Source organism: Bipolaris victoriae (assembly GCF_000527765.1).
Source record: "Bipolaris victoriae FI3 unplaced genomic scaffold scaffold_51, whole genome shotgun sequence".
NCBI classification, from domain to species: domain Eukaryota; kingdom Fungi; phylum Ascomycota; class Dothideomycetes; order Pleosporales; family Pleosporaceae; genus Bipolaris; species Bipolaris victoriae.
In genome coordinates, this window is record NW_014575341.1 from 20534 (window position 1) to 45414 (window position 24881).

Genomic DNA, 24881 nt, shown 5'->3' on the forward strand with positions numbered 1-24881 from the left:
TCTGCGGAAGACGACAGGCCAGCCTCTTCATCCCACGCACCTCCCATCTCACTCTGATTTAGCCGTGAATGGCCACCCACTCGTGTCGCATGGCCTCTCCCAACTCCCAAACTCTCACGTCATCCACCACAAACTTGACCTTGTACTTTCTCATCTTCTCCCTCTGCGCCACGTCGAAAAGCGTCTCCATTGCCCCCCTACAATGCTCGTCCCTCTCCTCTCCTGTCTTGGCCTCTGTCACAAATCGAATCACCACCCGAGCTCCCGCCTTGAGCTCGAAAAGCCCTTCGACCGCCTCCCGCATGCGCTCTGGACTTTTTGGTACCCCGAACATGTATGCACGGAAAGATCCTCGGTCATGTGACACGGCGTTGAGGCCTATCTCCACCTTTGCAACCAAATCTTTTGGGGGTAGCCCGAGGCGCATCTCATCCGTCGTGAGGAACCTCTTCATGACGCCCGGATCGTCGCTAAAGACAAAAGTAGATGTGCGGTAGTAGTTCTCTACCAGCTCATTATATAATGGCTTCGACACGTACTCTGGATCCCAGTAGTGCTCTGGGAAATGTTGCTTCTTCCATCGCTCGAAATTATACGAGTACAGTCGCGTCAAAGGGTCTAGTGTGGTTCGGAAATGCTCGCGCTCTATGATTTCGACGTCTCGCGTGCTGAGATGAAGGTAAACCATGTCGCGCACCTCACGTGGCAATCTGCTCATAATCTGGTTGCTGAGCTCTAGACATTCCCGTCTTGCCAGTTGCTCGAGCATGTTTTGTGTGCTGGGTGTGATGTTGGCAAGATCTGACTCCAGCACAGCAAGCTCTTTTTTCAAAGCCGCTACACGTGCTTTGCGAGTGTTTTCCTCGGACAAAGCTCTGAACCGCCATGTTAGCAGTGATAACTGCAGGGTTAAAGGTATATGCACCTGAACGTGTGCTTCCGCAGTTGCCCATATGTACCGCGACTATCACAATGAATACTTTCAGATGTCTCGAATACTGACATATTCATGTTCTTTTTACCAGTTGAGATCCCGGAAACCGACAAATTGTGTTTTTTGCTTTTAGGCACTCCATGATGCTGTTTATCAAGGTGCTGCTGATTGCTTACTCGGGTGCTCACTCGACACTAGTATCTCGACTGATGGTCGGAAAATTACCCTGTTGGGTTACCCCACAACTCAGCATCGCCAATACACCGACATGCTGATCTTGCATCAACTCTGCTCGTCCTCGCTGATTGGCTCCCCATCAGACAGAGAATATTTTCTCTCTGGGTACTTGGAACAAGGGGCTCTGAGAAAAAAAAAGAATTCAACTCGTCTTCTTAGCCGCGATTGGGGCCACTTTTAGCCAAGCAACCCCAATTCCTTTGCCGACCAATGGGTGCAGAAGCCAAGGAGATACTCACTGTGCGTACGAAGGAGATTGGATCAATGCCAGACATCACCACCTCCTCGTACCGTGAACCCTGTGGGTGGTGGACATGTAGGCATTGAAAAACTCGGTTAATCAATTTATGATGAACAGATACATTTAACATTTATGAGCTCATAAAAGGGGTGCGCAGGTACCACGGTGATGTGGAGATGAATGTCATTTTCGCGGGGCTGCCTGTCAGGCAACCACCCCAAAAAACGCCACAAGTCTTGTCCTGGCACATGTATAACAATAGCTTTGCAACTGTCTCTAAGTGTGTACTCCTGCCTTCTCATTGGCAAAAATTCACTAAAACGGAATTCTAAGAAGGCAAACTTATCGATCACTAGGTGTTACCATGGATTCGGACTCGGAATCAGAATTGATGGAGAACTCTCCGGACTTTGCCCAAGCCCTGCAGCAGTGCGTACCTTCCGTTCGATATATTGATGCGTCAACCTCTCTAACATGCGCAGCCTTTTAATGCAACAAATTCAAGAGTACCAAGAAATGCAATCTAGAAAACCAAAGGAACCCACTCCAGTGGTAGAAAAAAAGACCACGACACTTCGTCCTTTGTCACCACGCGAATGTCATTCCCTCTGCACCAGCGTGCACCAGGCCTTGCCTCGCGAGATTAGAGACATGATATACGAATACACACATGCTCAGGAAACTATCTACGTTGGACCTGAGTACTTTGAAAAAACCACAGTGCCATGCGAATCAGACGCAAAAGCGCATTACTGGAGTGCACAGTACGTGGGAGCCGAGATGCAGAGAGAAATAGTTGAAAGCTGGTACCGCACGACACTATTTTATTTCTATGACAAAAGAAACAACAACACAGTCATCGAGAAGTTTCTTGACACCGATCGATGGGGCCACAACATCAAGCCGCGGGATCTCATCTGTCACGCTCGTGTCGAATTGAGCGTGGAGGAACGATTGCATAACAATTACAAGCAAAGGCCCTGCTGCTATGTCAGAGACGCAGGAGAGAAGCTCACGAGGGTGTTCAAACTTTTCCATCAGTTGCCAAATCATGTCGAGTTTTTCATGCGCGTCCACACATACGACGCACCCCATACTGGGTGCATGAGTGCGTCGGAGTTGCAGGGCGCTATTCATGCTCTAGTCGAGGAACTGGGGACTTTGAATTCTATGGGACATCGAGTTGTTCTTCAGTGGCCAGACTTGAACAATGTCGAGCTTTCGTGGAAGGATGGTGCATTCAAGGCGAGTGAGTGGACGAAGCAGCTGATGCAGGCGGCACCTATGAAGCTAAGTCTTGAGGATGGGATACCGGATTCGAGTGCTGGAGATGTGTCACAGACTACTGAATGATTCAGAAGTCGTAAGATATGGCCAGTTGGCAGGGAAACGGGTAGGTTCTAGTAGCAGTGAAAGCCAGCATGATACCAATGGACGTATTCCCTGGATTTAGCGAGTGTCTGTTTGATATTGCCTGTTTGATCCTAGCGTCAGTCCATATTTCATAAGCAGTGTGAAGTGAAGTCTCACAACACTTACAGCGTGAGTTGAACAATCACGTCTCCCCACTGCCGCACTGGGACAGTATCTTTGCATTGGATTTGAGATTTGAAGTCTTTTGATTCAACCCAGGATCAAGTGTCCGTTTGACAATATCCCCTCCCATTGTTCTACAGCGACTAACTCCACACGCCTCAGTGACTCAGGACAAACAACAAACTCGGCACACAAGGTGTAGCTATATTCACCAGGAGTAAGCATCTGCTACTCATCACACGACTGCAGCCTTGTCAGCTTGTACCCGCTGCAAAACCATCTCTTGAGCAAGTCTATCAAGAAATCAAAGTCTCCGCAACACGGTATCCATCAAAACATAGTTACAAGAAACTGACTTCTGGCAGCGTCATGGATATCGATCTGGAAGAAGATTATGTCTCCTGGCCTACTGTTTACAAGTCAAAGAATGAGCCTGTCGCCCAGCAAAATGTCACCTATCGTGACGTAGGAGTTCAAAGCCTCCCTGACAGCAACGCTGACGCATTCCAAACAATCTATAATCGCGAGCCCAAGCAAGATGAGCTAGTCAGCAAAGTCCTCACTGAAGCCATTGACCGCTACACATCTGGCGTCGGATCCGGCCCCTACGAAATTATTGTTGGCGAGCCATTTCCCGCTCCGATGTCTGTAGAAACTGGAGAAACGTATGAGGACGCTTCATTCCAGGCCCTCAGAGATACTGATTGCAAGATCTCCATTGTGCGAGCAAAGGCGAAAGCGTCGATCTTAGTCGCCCAACAGCGCCCTGTCGCCCAAGCGGTGGGTTACAAGATCTGGTGCGAGAAGAGAGACGACTTGATCATACATACGGCGCAGTGTCCTATTCGCATTCGGATCAATGAAGACGGATACGTTACTGATACTGATGCCCATGCGGTCATGCTTCCAAATATCTGTGGTGAAGAGATCGATTCGACTGCTGCATCGTTGGAGATTGAAAGTGCACAGGTGTGGAGCAGGACACTGCCTTATAGCCGCTTCCACGCAGAGGCTTCTACTGTAACACCCTTTTCCAAACCCACTGAGCAATACACTGATTCCAACAGTATCTGAACCGTATCCCATTCTTGGCGCCTGGCAGCCCCATGGAGATCTGCCAACCATGGGTACCCGAGCAGTTCGTGGCGACGGCTGACACCAACGAATCCAAAATGTCACCAGTCAGCAAACGCGACCGCTGGGATAAATTTCCAACACCTACGCTTCCTCCGCCAAAGCCCCGCGTAGCTCCAGAGCGCATCGCTGCTGCCCGCCGTCTAGCCAGCAGACAGCACATGCATCAAGATCTAACCGGAGCCCAGCACACCACCGACGCCATGGACATTGATCCCACTTACGGAGCATCAGACTACACTTACAACCGTTCTAGGCCCACCTCACCTCCTCCTCAGAACCTCTCGCCGGGTCGAACCTCCGCACCTCACTCACCCGCCCCTAGACAAACTAGAGACAATCTAACTAAAGCACCAGCTAATCCTGATACCAGCTTCGCAGACTACGTCACCAGCATCCGCCGCAACAAACTCGACCAACTCGACCAGCCCGCCTACGAAGTCAGCGCGCCGCTCAACTACGATGAGGAGGGTTCGGCGGCGTGGTGGGAGGCACAGGATGTAGATGTGTATGCTACGTCCCGTGCGGTGGAAGATGCGCGGCGTGAGGCGGTTGCTGAGGAACGCGACGCGTTTTACGGTGTTAATTGCGAGGAAGGCGGGATGGAGGAATAGGGCTGTGCCTGGTTCTCCCCCCCTTACGGATTAAGGAGAAGATGGAGAAGGGGAGCTGTACGACATTAGGACGAGATCCGGGTGTCGGAACTAAGGTATCAGGGCTGGACATGGGAAGGAGGAGTGGGAGTTACTTGGGGAGATTGTGTAGGATACATCAAGTGGAGACGATTGGAGGAAATAATGGCAGGTAGATAACAAACGGTGTACCATTTGAAGGCGTAGCAGCTACGGATACGCTTGGTGGGAAATCATGGGTTCGTGAGAACAACATCAGTCTAATATGCGAATCAAAACACTCCACTCCCCCCCATATCATCATGGAAGAAAGAAAAAACAGACGCTGTGAACTTTCCGAGTAAAAACAAACAAACTGGACACCCACGGGTATCATCATATATCTAAGCATATCATCCTCGTGAAAAAAAAACGGCATAAAGATCCGGAATCACAAATTCCCGATAACGACCATAAACCGCAACTTCCCATCCGTCTTTTTGATCACAGGTGGGGGATTCATGCCCCCACCCAGCGCATCCTCTGTCTCTCCACTGAGCGTAATCTCATCCAGCATAAGCGTACTACTCTTCCAGCCCCAACTCTGACTAAAATTGAACCGATCAGGTGCACTCTCGTATATGCTCAACATCCTACCCCCCTTCGATGGGCTATAAATCTTAAAGTATGTTTTGATAGTGGGGCGGGCGTCGACGTAAGGAGGGAGAGCGGGGATCAAGGAGCGGGTTTTACGCTGAGAGCGGGATAAGAGAGAGGGGTTTGTGTAGGCTGCGGTGTCGGAGTCTTGGTCGGAGTCTGAGGTGTCAGATTCGTGTTCGGAGGGGGAGTAAGGGGCGTGGGCGCAGGAAGGGGAGGAGGGAGAGTCGCTGGATTGGGGGAGGGAGGTGTTCATGTTGTGGAAGCCCCATTGTGGGAGGCCGCGCGAGGGAATGCGCGACATGTTGCTGCGTCGCGAGCTGAGGGTGTTACCGGAGAAGATGGAGCCATGGAGACCCGGAGAGCCTAGTGTTGGGTCGGGGTCGCCGCCGCTGCCAGATGTGTCGTCTTCGGCAGTCGAATCTACGAAGGGCACACGGGTACTGCGTCTCCGATCGCGTGGATCACTACGCATAAGCATTTCTCTTTCCAAGCGTCCGATGCGCTCGTCAACTGTGCCATCGTTTTGCTGGCTGAGAACACTGGCTTGGACAGTCTCATCTACCTCACGCTCCTTTGCGCGATGGAGGTACACACCAAGTTGAACGTTCTTGGCAGACCGGACCTTTTGGATGTAAATGTTCCAGAGAGATCCGGCATACGATACTGTGCGCGAGTATACACGCTTCTTTTCTTTGAGGAAACGAGGGTTTGGAAACTCTGCAGAGAAGCGGAAAGGAGGGAACTCAGTGTAAGCAATCGGCCTTGGCTGCCCAGCGTTTCCACCACCAGCGGATATCGGGCGTCGTGGAAAGTCCATACGCGTATTTGGATTAGTCAGCGTTGCAGGAGTAGATGCGAAGTCCGTTGCCCATTGAGCATCCTCGGGCTGGAGGGTAGCCGACAGGCGCGAGGCATGGCGCTGGAATGAGCTCGAAGTCGTAACAACAGGTTCAGCTCCATTGCCGAGTACAATGTTGCAATCTGAGCTTGGAATCCAAAACTTGCGTGGCTTTCCATTTCCGTCCCAGCTATCCGACTCGAGTAGGCCACTGTCGGCAGCGTTCTCTACCTGTTGGCCCTTTGAGGTCAACTCGCTCCCGCTCTTGGTAGCCACGTTGAATGCTTCGGGGCCAGGGAGCGACTGCGATAGGCCTAGTTCCTGCGCGTTTTCATCCGTGTTGAGCACCCTTTGACGAAGAGCGAGTTGTTGCCAGAGCGAGCTGGAAATCACACTGTCAGGCATGACAGGGAGACCAAAGACATCGCGGGAACTCTTGATGAACTCAAGCTGCTCAAACTCCATGTGAATGTAATGGATGCCTTCATCCAGGAGCACAAGTATACGTTCAATGTCGGGTAATGTGTACAATGCGAGCCATTCAGCGTGAGCATCGGACGATGAGTGCGCGGCAGTGAGGGCGTTTTGCCGATAGACGCCGTCGAAACGAACAGCCATGAAGCGTAGGGAGTTCGGCGCCTGCGGTACAGGCTTCTGGCCTCGTTGAATCAATCCAGCATCGATAGCTGCCAGTCGCAGTCGGCGATCAAGAAGACGCTTTGCAAGCACCCACCGATCCCACTCGCTATCTACAAAGAAGCCATCGGAGCCCACCAGCTCGCGAATGATGTCTCCCGGCATATCGTCCCAGTACTTGAGCGGCATCTCCCAACCATTCCTACTTAGCATAGCCTTGGCTGACTCGAGAATCCGATCGCCGGAGCGGCCGTAGTAGTTGGAGGTGACGAGCCGGATGAGGTAGGCAAGTGTCTCTGGGGCCATCTGACGCAGGATGGATTCGATCGCCGAGTCTATGAGGTCCTGCATTTCCAGCCAACATCCTGTCGCGAATAGACCCACAGCTTCGGCATCCATGTCTTTCGAGATGTCGACGCCGTAAAGCTTCCGTATGGCAAGCTCAAATGCGGCTTGGGTGATGCTGGAGTCGATCTCCTCGGGGTGCAGAGTGACTTCTTTGGACTGGCTTTCGAGCCATGGCTCAGAAAGGGCAGTGGTGAAGAATGGTGCACGATCGAGGATCAAGCGATGCAGAGAGTAGCGTTGGCCAAAGGCTATGACGGTAATATCTGAATGGCGGCCTTCAAGCAGTCCACGAGAATAGAGGTGGTCTGGGAGGGGAATTGCTTCGCCCGAGGCTGCCAAGATTAGCTCCACACTGCAGCAGATATAGACGGGTATTACCTCGCAGATACAGGGGACCCGTTGCGTTGTTGTAGGATGGAGCACGTGAGGCTGAGGCTGCAGCGCTTTCGCTGAACAGGGTACTTATTTCTGTACGAAAAGCATGCTCTGTACGCATAAGATCCAGGGTGGTGCGTCTTTTGCCCGAGTCTTCAAGGGGCGTATTTGGATCATCGGCGCTCTTTTGTGCCTGCTCAATCTCCGTCTGTAGTTGGACTATAGGCGGGCGTTCTTCCGGGGCCAGTGGCCTTGACGGCCGCTTCGGCATGCTGGGATGGTTTGCGAGAGAGGGCATGGAGCTGGAGTGACTGAGGACCCTCCTGTGGATTGCACGGGGCCTCGAACCTTCACCGACTGAAGCAGATGGTTCAGGAGGAGGGACTGAAGTTATATGGGGCGAAAAGAGGCTGGCGGGTGGAGTGCTACGTAAGCCTGAGCCATTGTCTGTACCCTCAGTGTCGCCGGACGTGCGCACCGAGCCATCAAGGAGGGTTTGGGCGTCATGATTGTGGATGCTGCTCCCTTGGCCGGCAGGCGGCTGGTGGGCGTTATCCATTCTAAGTCTGCTACAGGTTATATATGGAGCACATTGGTTGGCGAGGCTTTGGCGGCCAGACACGCGGTGAAGAACGGGCGGGGTAGTAGTAGCAGCAACACGCGGCGTCTGACACAGCAGCAGTGTCCAGGACGCTCGAGGAAGAAGAAAAAGAAAAGAAGAGTCACGACTGATTTACAGCGAGGGCGGCGGGGAGGAGAGGACAAGTCACGGGGCCACAACACAGACAGACTAGGCACATCACGCATCCGCTGGCGAGTGCTGGCAAACGGCGATCTTCGCTGGCTAGGGTCCGGTGATGCAGTTGCGACGGTGCCGAGTGGGGCGCGCCTTCCGTCTGTCAACGCCGCATGCAGGGGTCCAATGCTTGGCACCGCTTCCGGACCCTTGTACCGCCGAAAATCCGTAGTCGATGACATGACGACCTTCTCTTCTTCTTCTCTCTTGTGAGTTGCCCATTGTCTGTCGCCCGCAATGGCTTCCATCTTCCAGGCTCTCCCGCAGCTGCGCACCGCTGCTCCCCGTCTCTCCCGCCGACTGTTTTCCTGCAGACAGTGCCTCAATTCGCCCATTCGCTCCGCCGTCCCCGCATCCACTCGTTCCACCCGCCCGTCTGTCTTGCAATCGGTGAGATGGAAGTCAACCCAGCCACTTCGCAGCAGCGCCACTATTCAGGCATCGAATTCGAGTACCGTATCACTTGCTGAAGCTGCAGCTGCAGCAGAGGGAAAGTCGAGCAGCTTCCCCAAGACGACATCTAAGAGCGTCGCATACTGGCTGCTGGGCAGCGCCGCCAGCGTCTTCGGCATAGTCGTCTTTGGTGGATTGACTCGCCTTACAGAGTCAGGGTAGGCATGAACCTTGTTGCGCCAATTGCAACTGCTAACTTGCACAGGCTGAGCATCACCGAATGGCGCCCTGTCACCGGCTCACTGTGGCCCATGAGCGAGGAAGAATGGGCGAGCGAGTTCAATAAGTACAAGGCCTCGCCCGAATTTGCTCTGCTCAACTCTTCCATGGACCTTGCCGACTTTAAGCAAATCTACTTTATGGAATGGGCCCATCGTCTTTGGGGTCGTGTCATTGGTGTCACCATGGTCCTTCCGACTGCTTATTTCATTGCCCGCCGCAGAGTTACGCCCTCAATGGCGTCGAAACTTGTCGGCATCTGCGGCATGATTGGCTTCCAGGGTGCCATTGGATGGTGGATGGTCAAGAGCGGCCTCAAGGACGACCTTTTCGAGCCAGGCAGCCACCCCCGCGTCTCCCAGTACCGCTTGACTGCCCATCTTGGCACTGCCTTTGCTGTCTACTGCTCCATGATCCTCACTGGCCTTTCCATTCTGAAGGAACACCGCATGCTCGCAGATCCTGCAAAGGCTGCCGAGACCATTAAGGCGTTACAACATCCGGTCCTGCGCGTATTCAGGGGTTCCGTCGTTGGTCTTACCCTTCTTGTCTTTACAACTGCTATGTCGGGTGCCCTGGTTGCTGGTTTGGATGCGGGGCTGATCTACAATGAATTTCCCTGGATGGGCTTAAGTCTTGCCCCACCCAAGAAGGAGCTCTTTGATCCATTCTACAGTCACGTCCCAGACCACTCAGATCTCTGGTGGCGCAACATGCTGGAAAACCCTTCCCTGGTCCAGCTCGACCATCGCATCCTCGCAACCACTACCTTCACTGCTGTCATGAGTCTTTTTGCCTACACTCGTTTTTCAAAGGGAGTTCGCACCACGTTGCCCAAGGAGGCCCACAAGGGTGTTCAGGGCTTGGTCCATCTCGTCTCCCTGCAGGTTACTCTTGGTATCAGCACTTTGATCTACATGGTCCCCACCTGGTTGGCGTCTGCTCACCAAGCTGGAGCGCTTGCATTGTTGACAGGAGCTGTCGTCCTTTTCAGCAGGATATCCATGCCACGACGCGCCGTCCTTCGCCAGATCATGAAACCCCAGGCCTCTAGGACGACTGCTACACCTCACATTACTTCCCGTTTGGAAGCGGCCAAGGTTGCCGATAAGTCATTATAGTTCATGACGCAATCCCACTTGTAGATCTCTCGTCTAGTAGCACTGTACAGATTCAGCATAGACCAGCTTGTACGATATGTAGGTTATCACCGTGTGCATCGCACCGTTACTCTCCTCAGGTTATTTTCTTTTTTCCATCTATGCGATTACGCCACCGTTTCACGAATGAATCTGTATCGAGTCGCTTATCATGCATACTCGTGCTTTGAAGTACCGTGCACATGCTGATATCAATGGTTTGACTTGCATCACGTGGGCTTATCACTCATTCCAATCAGCCTCTGTAGTACGTACGTAATTTTTTTCATTCTCAGTCCAACGCACGATTACATAATCTCCGACTACAGTACATACACAGCTCTTGGCCACATAGTACACCAATCCACCCTGTTCCTGCATCCACACGTGTCCGGGCCATGCAGACCCTAGCCGCCCTCGTGCACTCTTCTCCAATTTTAGTCTGATGCTTCGAAATCCTACAAGAAAAAGCAAAAGTCAAAGCACCCCCAGGTATCTTTAAACGCCTGTCAAACAACAAAAAGCAATGAAAGGAAGAAGCGATTAAAAGGAAGCCTCCTCGACCCAAAACGCCTTGAGACTATTAATTAGATAAAGTGAAATACACTTCAAGCGCCGCCTTTGCTCCTCATAAAGCCGATTCAGCGTCTCTGCTGAAAAGGACAAATTACTGGCAAACACACTGCACGAGGCGGGCGCCACAGCCGCTATCTTCGCGCCGAGAAGATCCATAGACGCGCGCACGTGATACAACTCGTCCAGCAACTGCTGCACTGCTTTAGGATCCCCCTGCAGGACAACCGGTGGCGACACACTGCCGCTACTGCGATTACTCCTTGCGGAATCCGGGCGAGTCGGGGACGAAAGCACTGACGGAGACGAAGAAGATGCAGATGAGGAGCGGGATTTGCGTCTGGAGTAATCCGTGGTGATTGGGGTACCGAGGGTACGGGACGCAGTGACGTATGCGTCTAGGACTTTTGACATTGTGAGGCAGACGACGGCGAGGAAGTAAGCGTCGTGGGACGAGTCGCCGTGCAGGATGGCGCTGATTGTTGCAGTGGCTTTGCTGCATTTGTCTATGAGGCTGCGGAGGCGGAGGGGCTGCTGGGGGCCGGCTCCAAAGAGGGGGATTGTAGTGCTACTGCTGCTACTACTTGTCGAGTCGCTCAGACAGCAGAGGTGCTGCATTAGCTGCAGAGCCATTGTAAGTCCCTCCTGCTGCTGCTGCGAGGCTGCGGCGTGGTGCATGGCGGTTTGGCAGTAGGGCATCTGCATCTCGGAGAGCAGCTGGGCGGTTTGCTCGCCCGTCTGGGTTTGGCCCGGCAGACAAGCTGCATCGAGGAGCATGCCTAGGTCGGGCTGCTGCGGTGACGGGTCCCGGGGCGAGTGCCCAGGCGCTGCTACGTCGTTGCCCTGCGTGTATGCTGCATATGCTGCTGTGCCGTGAGGAGGCATGCCGCTGGTGCCGCCGAGCAGCGGTTGGGCCAGCACGTCGGATGCCGCCGCGTCTGTAGTAGCACTTGCACTGCTTGCATCGTACACCTGGTCCAGTCCCGACATGTCGACGTCTGGAAGGAGAAGCGAGAAGTAGTCGTCGTGGACGGTACTCATCTCGGGTAGCATGCTACCGGCAGTATCGGCGTCGAGTGTCTCGAGCCCTGGCTCGATCATGTACATGTCTGCTGCTCCATTCTGCGGCTCTACACACCCCGACATGTGAATGTCTGGTGTGTCGTACATGCTCGACGACGACGTTGTTGTTGTCGTTGTGGATGTTGCCGTCGTCGTTGAGCGGCTCAAACTCTTGCGTCGAACACCAGCATCACTGCTCTGCTCTTTGGCATCGCTGTCTCGCCGTGCCAGGGCCTTCCTGCCTGTCCGCTGTGTGACGAGGTATTCACACTTTGTACCCCTCTTGGCGCATCGAGCGCACTGCGGCTTGTCCTTGGAGCACTTGGTCTTGGATGCCGCGCACGATTGGCAGCTATCGCGCAGCCGGATGCCGGTTGGCGGCGGCATGGGTGGTGGGGGAAAATGGGGAAATTTGGGTGGTGTGATAGAGTTTAGACTGTGGAGGGGTGGACTCTCCAACCCGACGAGCAGGTTTGGACCAAGAGTGCTGTGCAACCTACTCAGAGGGATGGGTGTCGTCGATCAGATTGCGTTTGGGTTTGAAGATCTTTGCTTGCGCAACGAAAAGAAGAAAACAAAAGGATATAAAGATGCCTGGAGTTTAAAGTATGCAACTCGGTTTCGGGTCTTTCGTAGCCTTTGTACCTGTAGATGCATGAACATGGGCGTTGGTTTTTCTGGGGGATGCTATTGCCAAGTTGGACTTACAGCGGAGGCGGCCCTTTCTCGCAGCGCGAATTGCTCCTATCTATCGTTTGCCAAGGTACCCTGTGGCCTTATCCCCCGAAGGCTGTAAGAGCTTAATTGTACCCTCGTTCTTTTACAGATGCGCCTGTTTTTTTTTACCTTTAACCCAGTTCGACTATTTTTCCAGTTTAGCAAAACGATTATCACATTGATGGGATGCAAGCCACACGTGTAGTCGTCGTGGACAACCAATCATTGCGGTTTATTTGGTGTCCGATGGAATCTTTTCGAAAAAAAACTTGTCTTTCTTTGAGCGGAATTATGTGTGAGTATCACGTCGCTAAGCGGTGGGTTCCGTGTAACAATGGGGCATTGTTTGCCCGTTACCTCCTCACTGGAAAGGATCATGCCGTGTAAGGACGGCTAGTGCCCGTCCCGGTAAACGGTTGCTTAGCCGCGGAGAGGCAAAGAGAAATTCCGCTGACGATGCGCATTCACATGCAGAAGGCTTGTCGCTTGCTTGATCGAAGTAATCTCGATCTCGACGCCAATGGCTTGATCGAGTGCGTATATTGCGCAGTACGGGTTGTAGATACCGATGCCGTACAGATCGCCAAGCGGTCACGACATATGGGTCGTGAAACACGGAGTGCAATGACGTTACAATGTCTCAATGTTGAATTTGTAGCATAGGATGCTGATTTTGTGATGCAATTCTACGTGCGTTGGGGGCCTGACAGTTCTGGTATCGTCATTCCAAGTCTGCTGGTCATACAAGATATCAATCATATCACTAGTAGGAACGATATGGTTATGTTCCTTGTAGTACTTTGGAAATGCAGTTGAAAGCTGCGGCTCATGCCCGGTCGAATACTCGGTACACAGAACGCTTGTAGGGATGAATAGCGGGCCGCTGAGGCTACGTAGGCGAACTCCTCCGATCGACGATTGCCAAGAAAAGCGCCTCTTAACGTGCCAGTGTTCGTCATGCAGTAAATGGAAAGGCATCAGTTAGCTGGTCTGACTGAGAACCATACAAGGCCTTTAGACATCTTGGCGGGTAAAAACTAGCGTCTACTAGCACAGCCTCCTGGAACTAAGTTCAGGGTGTTGCTGTTCTGCAACGGAACGTGCTGGAAGTCTAGGAAAGTATAGGTTCGCTCGGAACTATTGTGGGCTAGAAGCAGGAAAGTGAACGTTGGACAAATCGGGCCATGATGCTTCAATCGAGCTTATGGGGGGAGATCGAGACATTAAGTGCAGAGGCATGCAAGGCTTCCCTATGCCTTGCGTGAGAGCGGAGGTATATCTGCAGCCTTGTTAATGAACACACAATAGGTCCGAGTCAGATACAGGGTTTTTGTTGAGTTACTCTTAGATGAACTCAGTAGGGGGTTTCCAGGCCTAGACCATGGGGTGATGCTACAGTACTATGTGTTGATACATGGTTGGTGTTCTAGGCGGTCGCATTCGGTTCCCCAAAAAAATAAAGTCGGCTGTCCTGGCTAGGTAGGTCCAGTTGGATCGGCTTGCGGCGGCACTGTATTGAAACGGTGGTAATTTGCTGTTTACGGAGCATGGGGTTGAGGAACGTGGGGGAGAAAAGTGGCTGCGAAGATCAGAGAGGGGAAATCTGCAAGGCCCCCCTTCTCTTATTCTCCCAACCACTTTCACCTCGAACTACTAGATGATTCTGCCATGTTCCCCCGGAGAGGAGGCTCGTTGCACGGCACGGGCCCCTAGCGCACTCCGGGTCGGGCCATGTCACCGTGCCGGGGGATGGCAATGTGTTGTAGTGGGTAGGCATATTAAACGCATGTCGAATGTCGGTTGACGTAAGCGGCTAGTTTGGCATGGGGGGCCTTGTCCGCACACTGTCAGCCAGTTGCGTCGTCCAGGTAGTCGTAATTCAACGCACATCACGTCATTTAGGTGCTTTGTAACAGAGTCGGATGATGTGCGGAATTTCAGAATGCGTGTGTAAGGTAAAGTGGAGCTGGTGTCGTCCAGTTGCATTGCCATAGCGTGATTGCGAAATAGCGCCGACCGCATGTCAGCGACCTGCAGCATCACGTGTCGCTTATCTGGCCAATCACGAGCTGTCGTTCATTCACGCCTGGAGAAATGATTTCCTGTTGCAGCTTAGCTTTCAGGCACTAGACCCAGATAGTAGTTGCCCAGGGAGCTCTGCAACAACAAAGGACTTCCTGGACGTTTGCCATAACCTAAGCCTTCCAGATCCGGGCTTGTCAAACAATCCGTCAGGAACCGCCAAGCTCGCCGCATACTCTCACCACAACGTTTATCCAGTCAGCACATAAACGGAGGGCCTCTCGTTGGAAAAAAGGACACTCCATCGATCCTGAACCTTCTCCAGCTTTCCTGTACAATATCAGAGCACCATATCATGGCCAAAAAACTCATCACTATCCTGGGTATTACTGGAACACAGGTGCGTATGTCGTAATACACACGTCGTAGCTTGTAAACAGACTAACGTTACGGGGCTCAGGGTGGTTCTGTAGCCCGTAGATTCCTCACCCACACCGACTGGCGCATACGCGGACTCACGCGCAACCCTGGTTCCCCAAAGGCCAAGGAATGGGCCAACAAGGGTGTCGAAATCGTCAAAGGAGATCACGATGACTTGGAATCCCTCAAGTCTGCTTTTCAAGGTGCTCACGCCATCTTCGCCGTCACAGATTGGGCCGGCTGCTACTCGCGCGTGGCCGGGGACAAGACCCTTCAGAGCGAGGCAGCCAAGGCCGGCCTGTCTCTTGAAGAATACGCCGGTCACCTGGAGACCCTACAGGGCATCAACCTGGCAACAGCCGCTAGCGACCCCAACGTCCTTTCCACCCTCGAGAGATATGTCTTTTCCACTTTGGCGCCGGTCAAGCAGATCAGCGGCGGCAAGTACAAGAACTCGTACGAGTTTGACTCAAAAGCCGCAGCCGAACAGCACATCCGAGACAAGCTTCCGGAACTGCGTGCCCGCCTTAGTACCGTCAACATGGGCATCTTCCAGGAGACGTGGAGAGAGATTCCCGCATTTAGACCGCACAAGAAACCGGATGGCACGTTTGAATATATCCGTCTCAAATGCGACGGCCCGCACAAGGAATACCCAGAGGTTGTCGCGTCTCATGATACTGGTGCGTTTGTCGAAGCCCTGGTTCTTCACCACCCGCCCGGCACAGACGTCTTGGGTGCCAGCCAAATCATTTCCAAGGAAGATTACGCAGCTCTCTGGGCTAAGACGCAAGGAGTAGAAGCGACAGTGAGAGATGTCGACGTGCAAGAGTATATAAAGTATCTTCCGGAGGGCTTCGACAAGACTATGATTGACGATTTCCGGTTTTTCACTGAATACGGGTATGCGGGCGGAAACCCCAAGGTCAAGACACCGGCAGAGTTGGGTATCAAGACGACATCTTTGGAGGATTACTTCCGAAGCCAGGATTGGAGTGCCGTGTTGAAAGGGGAGATGTGATGTTGCTCGTCGACTGGTGTGATTCGATAATTTCCAACTGTAACATTCATATGACTACATGCACATCAACTTTCGAAGAATCAACCTAATTATTCATAATAAATACTGACAAATATGCCTTCCCAGAACAAATGTGAAAGTAATCATTCATACATACCTCTTGCACGCCCTTAGTGAAACAATCTTGCTCAAAATCTTGTTCCGCCGTTTTAATCCCCATCTTCCACCTCTTCAACTATAAACCCGGGCGTTGACAGCGGCTTCTCCCCTCTCAGACGACGCCATCGATTAGTCGATTCAAGAATTTCCGGACAGCCGATCATAAGCCAAGACCATCTTTCCAAAAACGGCTTGCTGACTTCCCAATTCTGCGGATCCCACGGCTCACCCCAGACCACGAGGCCTGTCCACTCGTGCTTGCCTCGGCCCGAATCCATAATGTCGTCGAACAGCTCTTGCTCTTCTTCCGCAGTTAGATAGCTACTAGTCGCTAGCAGCAAGTTATCGCGCATGCGAGGGAGAGGAAACAAGTCGAGCCACGGATGGTGCCTGATCGACAGCTGTACCACGGTCGGTACCAGATTACTCGGCACGGTGCCACTTTCCAGCGGCGGCGTCGTAGACCTGGCATCGCGTACTGGGCCGTCACGTCCAAACGGCGAGACAGCGGCGCACACGAGCCAGTCGAACTGGTAACCTAGCACGGCAGCGTTGCGGGTGAGACCATTGATGATGTTGAACTGGATTAGCCGGAGTTTGTGGTCCGCACACGGGTCGCCCGTCATGTAACTTCTTAGCGCTTGCTCGGCAAACTGCTCTAGCATCGCGCGCTCCCGGGCCACGTCCTCTTCAGAGCAGTGGCTGAATGTCGAGGGCACAATTCTGGAAGTGCTGCTGCTTCTGCTGCTGCACAACAAAGTCCAAGTGTCAGAGACCGTGGTGTCGGGCGTCGTGCTAGCCGCGCGGGACGCCGCATCAGACGAGTCGTCTTCATCATGACTTGTTTTCCGCCTTTTCCGCTGCCTTGCTGTATGTCGATACAAAAACCGAGCATTAGACTTGGGCTGAGAAAGCAGAATAGGGTTGTACATCTGGGATCGGGTGTCACTCACAAACGCGTTTGTTCAGTCTGTTCTGGAGCCTCTTGCGCTCCTTTGGGTTCGTTATGCCCGCCCAGTCTTCGCCCGGTCGTCGTATGTATGCTGCATGTGGCATGCGCTGCAACTCAACACAGGGCGCATATGACACGGTCATAGTACTGCCATGCTCCATGGTAGAAGGTTGATGGTTGATGGGTGGGGCTAGGGTTTGAGTATGAAGTGGTAGTAGCCCGGACCCAACGTCCCAGCTGGATATAGTAACCAATCTCACGTGATTAGAGTACTTGGCCGCCTTGGCTGACGGAATTCAATGCGCCCCAGCTGAATAAGACCGCGCTAACACATAGCATGCGATCGAAGGTTCTACCTCAATAGTATATTCACTTCCCATTATAGTCGTTAGCGAGATCGGGTTCCGCCTGCACTCTCTAGCGCAAACGTATCTTATATGGTGGCACGATACAACATTGAGCTCAAAAGATCAAGCGGCGATCTGCAATCGAGCTGATATAGCAGAGCGGGGATCTAATGCCTTCATTGCATCGAGTGAAGAAGGCAGTCGATCTACAAAGTCTAAAAGAAGCCATGATATATATCTCCAGCTTGATCACGTGATACGATACCACAACATGGTTTGCTTAGAGTGGCTATGAGACAATCCCAACGCAAAAGTGTTCGAACAGCCATCAGACTTGATGTACTATATATATTTTGATATTACACAGTCATAGGGAAAATTAATAGCAGGGACGAGACAACCAATCTTCCCGCTAATATCAAGATTGATTTCGAGCTTCGGGGAGTATTCTAAAGCAATAGTTTTCTAAGTAAAGGCATTTCTAAATACTTTCTATTACAAAGTATATGAGAACCTTGCGTGTCTAGTGGGGCAGTAGACTGGAGAGTAATGATGAGAAAAGCTATCTAGTGCTTGATTGCAGCAACTCGAAAATGACCCCGTTCTCTGCCTTAGTTGCCAATGAAAGCGGTGTGCGACCAAATTTGTCCATCCAATTGACATCGACCTTGTCTGTATCAAGTAGTAGCCTGACCACATCCTCGTGCCCTCTTTCAGCTGCCCACCAGAGCGGTGTCCTTGCTTTTTTGTCTTTAGAGTCGACTCTAATCGTACCTGTACTAAGGAGTAGATTGACTATAGTTGCGTGCCCTTTTTCAGCTGCCCACGAGAGTGGCGTCCAACCAGACACATCCTCCAAGCCCGGATCAACATCATCTTTTGAAAGTAGTAATTGTACTATAGTTTCGTGCCCTCCCTCGGCTGCCCACGAGAGTGGTGTTCGCCTAAAAGCATCCTTAGAGTCGATCTCAACATTACCTGTATCAAGTAGCAGCTGGAATATAGCCTCGTGCCCTTTCTCGGCTGCCCACGAAAGTGGCGTTCGATTCGATTGACTATCCTTCATGTCCGGATCGACATCATCTTTTGCAAGCAGTAGGCGTACTACAGCATCATGCCCATTCTTTGCGGCCCATGATAACGGTGTCAAATCGTATTCCGTTTCCAATTTGTCCGAATGCTGTATCCCAAATGCTGTCTCATAGCCCATGACTGCCTCTTGAAGTCTCTTTCGCGCCTTTTTACTTTTTCTCACATCTGCCAATACTCGTGCAACGGTCCATATTCTAGTAGCTCTTTCCAAAGGGCCATGAAGCTCCGTCGAACATTGCAACACTCGATCATATCTTTCTGGGTGTTGTGATTTGTCTAAAGAAATTTCCCAGTCCCACACAAGTACCAAATCGTGAATGAAGAGTATTTCTAATTGTAAAAATGTTGACCAATCAATAGATCCAGCTATCACTGGAATCTCCGTTAAAGGCCTAGCTGCGATCGCTATAACTTCAAAATGATCTTGACGTTGTCTGATAATCGTTGGGTTCGAAGCGCCTTGGAGAAGGCAAATGATGTCTCCATCTCGGACGGATGTTGTTGATGTCTGAAGAGGTAGAGAATCGCTTATCTCTCCATTCTTGAAAATGACATGCACATTCACTCTCTCATTCTGAACGGCGTTGCTTTGTACAAATAACACTTTGCCAAGAACAAAGCCCTTGCCTTTGATGACTGCAATCTCGCGACCAACTCCCAAAATCTCTACAGATATCTCTTCACACAGTAGATACTTGGTAAGTCGCTTTAAGAGTTCTTCCCAGGAAACGGTGTAATCAGGCAATAGCCTTGATTTGCTGAGATCATCAGAGCTCATACCCAGTAAGGCGAATACCCTGTCATGGCTCTTGGTAGCCTCATGGGCACGGTACAAATCCACTAGCTCCCCTAGTGGGCAGATATCCAGAGAATATCTACCTGATCTGCTCATAGAGAAGCTAGATCTAAAGATTGATCCCCTTATCAGGTAGGTTACTGAACTGGTTAAACTCTGCAAGCCTGCACGAACGTCGTCAAACCGTTGAAACGAATCTATACCTAAAGCGAAGGCGCATCCATCTATCTCCATAGATCCACACATAACTAATATATGACGCGCCGCAGCAACTTCCTGCAGTACCTAGATCAATCTATTAGTGCCATACAAATCCTGGAAAAAGTACACAACTTCCATACCCAGATGCGCCGAAACCACGGTCGTTGAAGTAGAGCAGTAACTGCTTGCTGAGACATTCCGTCGCAAAGGGGAATTTGCGGCATGGTGCCTCCAGCAGCGCGTATCCAATGGAGCGCTTGATCGCTGTCTTCTGCTACCTCCCCAAGCCAAACAATTACACGATTTGCTAATGCGTAGATCTTTGCCATGAACTGAATTTGTTGTTCTCTCTCTCGATCATCGTTTTGATTGATGCAGACAGCATCGATCCATATGATTCGTTCAAAAAGAGAGTATCGCAGACGTGCCAACGCCGCGTGAAGGTTTTGCGTCACGGGTAGGCCATTTCCGCTCGTGGGATCATGTTCCCGTACGAAGATAGATTGAGGATTGTCTGCGCGACCCCAAACATAGGACAGAGCTTCATATGGATGCGTTCGTCTTCCTGATTCCTGCAGAGAGTAGTGGAAGAGCTCGCATTGGATGGGCGCTGTTTCGTCTTCACTAGGAAGTAGGCGAAGTAATCGAATGCTGTCTGGTAACAAAGGTTCGCGATAACAACCAAGGGATGGGAAAGTAGACATCGTGCTCTGAAATGTGAATTGTGTGAATTTTGGATAGTCCTGGCGGGGAGTGTAATGAACCCAACAAAAGTCGTCCCATCGCTTCTGCCTGGACATTTGGCAGCCACCCCCGCTAAATCACGTGATGTACGACCAACGATTGTGGAGACAAAAGTGACCATCTGAGTGTGCAGGGCGGAAACCAGATTCGCTAGCGACTGTAACTAAATCTATACCCTGATATGAGACCTAGAGGAAGGGTTACTTCTAATCACATGTTGGATACTAGGCCACAGCAGTCGTAATCACATAATGCGTACAGCTCCTACCAAACGCTAAACAAAACCATGGAAGTGATTCTTGATTTATCCCTTGTAAGCTCTACCGAAATCCATATACCAAACACGTTAAACTTAACTAATTCGCCTTACGCTGTATCTCAACGCGCTCTTAGCTCGCGAGAAGATAGTATGCGCACGTTGGATGCCTAACGCCAAAAGGTAATCATTGTCCTCCCCCCCTCTTTCCGCGGAGTTATATAAGAAAGAAGGTAACAAGACAAGGCTCAAAGCAAGCAGCTCATGATAGAATAGCTTACAAGATCGACTGCTAGTCACGCATTATACAAGACGCTTAGCCTGCAGAGGTCTCTACTTCTCTTTGTGTCTTTTTATCTTCGTTAGAGGTAGCTACTATGAAGGTACCACTGACGTTCTAAAATGCTAAAAGGTCGCGAATATTTAGACATCAGTACGATGATATCGAATAGAAATGTATATTGTAGAGCAAATTATCAAAGATAGTAGCAGGGATACATACATCACTGTGACGGTGGGCAGCTTCATCATACTGAATTTTAGTCTTGTTAGAAAACATTCGCTAAAGGGCTATTCATTTTGCTTACTATCCTACGCCCTGGGCTCCGCTCCTGCATCTAGTAGCAGCTGATGTATCCCCCGGTGATTTCTCTCGACCCATTCCAGTACTGTTTTCCCAACCATGTCTGTCGCGTTAACGTTCGCTGCTTTATCTATACGTAGCCGCATTATCCCCTTGTTCCCTTCCACAGCTACTGATTGCAGCGCCTTCATTCCCATCCCGCTCTTCACCTCGATGTCTACCCCTTTATCTAGTAGTAGCCGCACTATCGACTCGTTCCTACCCAGAACCGCAAAGAACAGTGCTGTCGCGCCTTGCTTGTCCCTCGCCTCAAGGTCCGCTCCTCTGTCTGATAGCAGCCGCACTACTGCCTCATTCCCTTGCTCGATTGCCAAGTATAGTACCGATTGCCCCCAATTGTCTTTTGTTTTAGGGTCTGCTCCTCTCTAATAGCAGCCGCACTAATACCTCATCTCCTCGCCTCATTGCCAAGTATAGTGCCGTTCGCCCAGCTCCGTCCTTGCTGTCTATTGGAAAGTAGCGAAAAAGTCTCAGGCGGCGTTTTGCCAGCACAGCCTCTACCCATGGTATAATTTCCAAATTGCATGCCATATGCAGTAATGGTGGGGCCTCATATTCACATTCTATGTCCCCAAAATAGGTCCTCCACCAATGCTCGCGCAAATGAGATACTTTTTGGCGGAAGATTTCAGAAAAGTCCAAGAGCTTTGCTGATAGTGCATGACAGCTTTTCGCGTGCTTAGGCCAGTGGGGCGCTGCATATCGCAAGAGGGGAGGCAATTGGCAATCTAGCTCAACGTCTAGATCAATAATTCTGTATCGCAAGTCGCTCTGTGAAATATATTCAAGACACTTTTGTGTAAGCTCGAGGTGCGCACTTTCTAAGTTAAATTGAAACGTCTTAAGTACTGTATTACCATCGCACTCTATGCGCAGCAGGTAGTCCCGCGCTAACTAGTGGACGAGGCTTACTTTCTCCTCCTGTGTCTTTAGTAGAGGTCCGCACAGAGTAACAGCGTCGCGTGCTATATATTCTACAGTCATTTAAGGAGTAGCCTGGACATTTACTGCCGCCGCTAGCTCTTTTAGTTGTGGAGGGCGAACAGCTATAGTTACCTATTACAAGATTGCCTAGCTTAGTATTCTCTACTTCGCTGGGATCCGTAGCAGCATATAACTGTATATCGCTGGAAGGCTAGTTAGTAGATACTTAAGCGTCTCCTAAACCTTAATGCATGTCTGCTTCTGTGATGGTTCGTGCATTGCGAAGCCTACCCATCCTTCAGTGCGTCGGAGAAGACTGTCGTGTACAGACTTGCGAAATTTATCGTTAAAGCCCTTCATGCCAGACAGCTCCTCTACTGGGGCGAACACGAACAGCTCAATATCGCTAGCTACTCTCTCATCGTTATCAGGATCTATCTTCACCCTCGTCGTGCAGCTTCGGAGACCAGGAAAGTTTCGGCTAAGGATCGCCAGCTTGAAGGTACATACCATTCGTCGACGATGGCGTTGGAGGTGCAAGTAGGCCTACGAGTTTAGGCAAGAATGCTCTCAGCGTGCTGTCCTCGCACTCATCGAGGCCATCAAGCACGCAGAATACGGTCCCGAGCTCAATGTCGGTGATGGTATTGCTGAAGATAATCCAGAGTGTCTCTAAAGACGACAGCGTCTGCTGTATCCTCTCTGGTGGCCTAAAGTAAGGCAGCGCGTACTTAACTAAGCATGGGCGCTTAACAATGATCTGGTGTACTAGTCCTCACAATACTGCTATCGCCGTGTTGCGTCTCTTATCCCCGGCGCTGTAGAAGAAGAACACTAGGTCTGTATTGTCCGTACGCGCTGTATGTTCCTCTAGCTGCTCCGTCAGGAAAACAGATATCATCGTCTCGCCCTTGCCGAGCCCGCCAGAGATCCACAGGAGTCGCGTATCGCCATTGCCATCTCCATCATTGTCTCTGTCGCTATCGCTCCTAAGCCAGGTGCGGTAGGTCTCGTTCTGCGTGATCTACTCGCACGTACCCGCGACTCTCGTACCTTTCGCACTAATCACGCTCTCGCGGTCGACTTCGGGATCAGTGAGATACAACGCGTCACGACATGCGAGTGCCGCTTCCTCCTCGGCGTCTATCAAGTAATTGTATTAGTTGCAGGCACCCGAGAGAGTGGAAGTGTGCAAAACCTGTCTCAACTATTCAGGCCGGAAGCGAGATGGGTTCACTAACCTCTCGGGGTGAAGACGCTCGGAATTTGTAAACCACCTTCTCGTACATGGGCATTAATTTGCACCCCGTTGCCACTTACATGTCCTCCACTGATATCAACCTTTTGTGGGTCGCTCCACATTCCGGTTTCGATCGATGCATCAAAGTATTAGCAACAAGAGTATAGAATTGTCGCAGGACAACAATTTCTGGAAAAATAAACAAGATATGCATTGGTATGCGAATACATGCAGTCTATAGTGGTGGGGGTTCCGACTTCTTGAAAGATCCACCTCGCGTATCGTACTCTTAAAAAGCCTGGACAGCCTTCGCTAATTGTAAGTGAAAGTTCTCGGAATCAGTAACGCAAAACTGATGCTTAGCAGGGAAGATACACATGCATATAAGCGGTACAAACAAATAGAGAGCTGGGTTGTTAGGTTAGGCTGCCTTGCGCCCGGTATTAGCCGCGCAAAACACAACTCAAGGTCTACTAGCTGGTCCAATCATTACACGTAGCCTCGAAAACTGCGAAGGCGCACCCAAACGCTTCGGTGAATAGCTGAACCAGACGATGCGACATTCGATTGAGGACAAGATGTCTAAGGTTGACAGGTTAAAGAGTGCAATCTTCGGCCAGAGGAAGATTGATGCCTTTAGGGGCCAACTAGATAACTATAAAGCCACACTTCAACTTGCACTCACGACTGTAGTAATGTAAGTATTGCAACATCCACTAGTGATAGTATTCAATTGTGTAGCTAACTAACGCAGATATGCTAGGCTCTCCAATCCAGCATTTACGCCGGACACAATATCCGAGAAGGCTCAACAGCTGGAAAAACATGAAAAGGATATCGGGAAAAAGATGGCCGTGACAAAAGGGGTTGAAACTAACATTGAGGAGAAGATAAGACAGCTAAACATAGCTTCAGACATTGCAAGCAATAACGCAGGACAGGTACAACAGGAGCCCTTTCCAGCCTCGGTGGATGACGAGTCCAAAGAAGAAATGAAGGAGCTGATAAGCGAGCTGCAGCACCTGAAGTCCTCGAGCCAGGCATACTGCCAGCTTAGCGAGGAGGCTCTCAGCAAGACAATGTCCGAACGTACTGGAACCAATGTGTCGATAAGAGGAGTTACAGTGAAAGAACAGGGACTCGCAATCAGTGGCGTCATTTCAGAAACGAGTGAAGAGCTCAAGATTCAGCTGGACATCTCAAATGTCACTGTCAGAGACCAGGGCATTGCGGTAAGCGTGGTTGCAGACAAACTAGACCTCAGTGCAATTTTTGCTGCGTGCAACAAAGGTGTGAGACTCCATGCAGGAGACAAAAAACCCATCGAAAGCAATGGACATATTCTTGGTCGTCAAACAACTGCAGACAATGCTGGAGTGGCTGAGGTCCAGTCGCCTGCTGAACAGGTCAGGACTAACCGCATACTACGCTTCTCTTAGAGATGGTAGCTGCTGGGGGAAGAACAAACTATGCATTCATTGCTTGAAATCAAGATGTTAAATTGAATAAATATTCATATATACATATGTATCCAAGAAAAAAAGAACTATTAAAC

The 24881-nt window shown here is 51.0% G+C and overlaps 11 protein-coding genes across 11 annotated transcripts; 5 read left to right on the forward strand and 6 right to left on the reverse strand.

The window, feature by feature from the left end:
- Positions 1 to 58: 58 nt before the first annotated feature.
- Positions 59 to 769, reverse strand: COCVIDRAFT_16690 (hypothetical protein; the record flags this gene model as incomplete). The annotated part of the gene is made up of 1 exon (XM_014700262.1): positions 59 to 769. One exon carries the CDS (start codon positions 767 to 769, stop codon positions 59 to 61), a length of 711 nt encoding a protein of 236 aa, XP_014555748.1.
- A 1007-nt stretch (positions 770 to 1776) lies between these two features.
- On the forward strand, positions 1777 to 2765 carry COCVIDRAFT_101495 (hypothetical protein; the record flags this gene model as incomplete). The annotated part of the gene is made up of 2 exons (XM_014700279.1): positions 1777 to 1841; positions 1895 to 2765. 2 exons carry the CDS (start codon positions 1777 to 1779, stop codon positions 2763 to 2765), a joined length of 936 nt encoding a protein of 311 aa, XP_014555765.1.
- Positions 2766 to 3317: 552 nt separating this feature from the next.
- On the forward strand, positions 3318 to 4696 carry COCVIDRAFT_27342 (hypothetical protein; the record flags this gene model as incomplete). The annotated part of the gene is made up of 2 exons (XM_014700280.1): positions 3318 to 3968; positions 4016 to 4696. The coding sequence occupies 2 exons, from the start codon at positions 3318 to 3320 to the stop codon at positions 4694 to 4696; spliced, it is 1332 nt and encodes a 443-aa protein (XP_014555766.1).
- A 448-nt stretch (positions 4697 to 5144) lies between these two features.
- COCVIDRAFT_101578 (hypothetical protein) lies at positions 5145 to 8109 on the reverse strand (the record flags this gene model as incomplete). The annotated part of the gene is made up of 2 exons (XM_014700281.1): positions 5145 to 7507; positions 7554 to 8109. 2 exons carry the CDS (start codon positions 8107 to 8109, stop codon positions 5145 to 5147), a joined length of 2919 nt encoding a protein of 972 aa, XP_014555767.1.
- Positions 8110 to 8583: 474 nt separating this feature from the next.
- On the forward strand, positions 8584 to 10139 carry COCVIDRAFT_27344 (hypothetical protein; the record flags this gene model as incomplete). The annotated part of the gene is made up of 2 exons (XM_014700282.1): positions 8584 to 8957; positions 9005 to 10139. The coding sequence occupies 2 exons, from the start codon at positions 8584 to 8586 to the stop codon at positions 10137 to 10139; spliced, it is 1509 nt and encodes a 502-aa protein (XP_014555768.1).
- A 1773-nt stretch (positions 10140 to 11912) lies between these two features.
- COCVIDRAFT_101547 (hypothetical protein) lies at positions 11913 to 12179 on the reverse strand (the record flags this gene model as incomplete). The annotated part of the gene is made up of 1 exon (XM_014700283.1): positions 11913 to 12179. A coding segment is annotated over one exon (267 nt), but the record flags the coding sequence as incomplete, so codon positions are not given.
- Positions 12180 to 14886: 2707 nt separating this feature from the next.
- On the forward strand, positions 14887 to 15972 carry COCVIDRAFT_38484 (hypothetical protein; the record flags this gene model as incomplete). Its single annotated transcript, XM_014700284.1, has 2 exons — positions 14887 to 14931; positions 14992 to 15972. The coding sequence occupies 2 exons, from the start codon at positions 14887 to 14889 to the stop codon at positions 15970 to 15972; spliced, it is 1026 nt and encodes a 341-aa protein (XP_014555770.1).
- Positions 15973 to 16181: 209 nt separating this feature from the next.
- COCVIDRAFT_38485 (hypothetical protein) lies at positions 16182 to 17244 on the reverse strand (the record flags this gene model as incomplete). The annotated part of the gene is made up of 3 exons (XM_014700285.1): positions 16182 to 16669; positions 17085 to 17174; positions 17232 to 17244. The coding sequence occupies 3 exons, from the start codon at positions 17242 to 17244 to the stop codon at positions 16182 to 16184; spliced, it is 591 nt and encodes a 196-aa protein (XP_014555771.1).
- A 961-nt stretch (positions 17245 to 18205) lies between these two features.
- COCVIDRAFT_64178 (hypothetical protein) lies at positions 18206 to 20187 on the reverse strand (the record flags this gene model as incomplete). The annotated part of the gene is made up of 2 exons (XM_014700286.1): positions 18206 to 19603; positions 19660 to 20187. Coding segments are annotated over 2 exons (1926 nt in total), but the record flags the coding sequence as incomplete, so codon positions are not given.
- A 2136-nt stretch (positions 20188 to 22323) lies between these two features.
- Positions 22324 to 23448, reverse strand: COCVIDRAFT_27349 (hypothetical protein; the record flags this gene model as incomplete). The annotated part of the gene is made up of 5 exons (XM_014700287.1): positions 22324 to 22496; positions 22597 to 22796; positions 22866 to 23066; positions 23121 to 23229; positions 23328 to 23448. 5 exons carry the CDS (start codon positions 23446 to 23448, stop codon positions 22324 to 22326), a joined length of 804 nt encoding a protein of 267 aa, XP_014555773.1.
- A 456-nt stretch (positions 23449 to 23904) lies between these two features.
- On the forward strand, positions 23905 to 24765 carry COCVIDRAFT_16699 (hypothetical protein; the record flags this gene model as incomplete). The annotated part of the gene is made up of 2 exons (XM_014700263.1): positions 23905 to 24023; positions 24081 to 24765. 2 exons carry the CDS (start codon positions 23905 to 23907, stop codon positions 24763 to 24765), a joined length of 804 nt encoding a protein of 267 aa, XP_014555749.1.
- Positions 24766 to 24881: the final 116 nt, after the last annotated feature.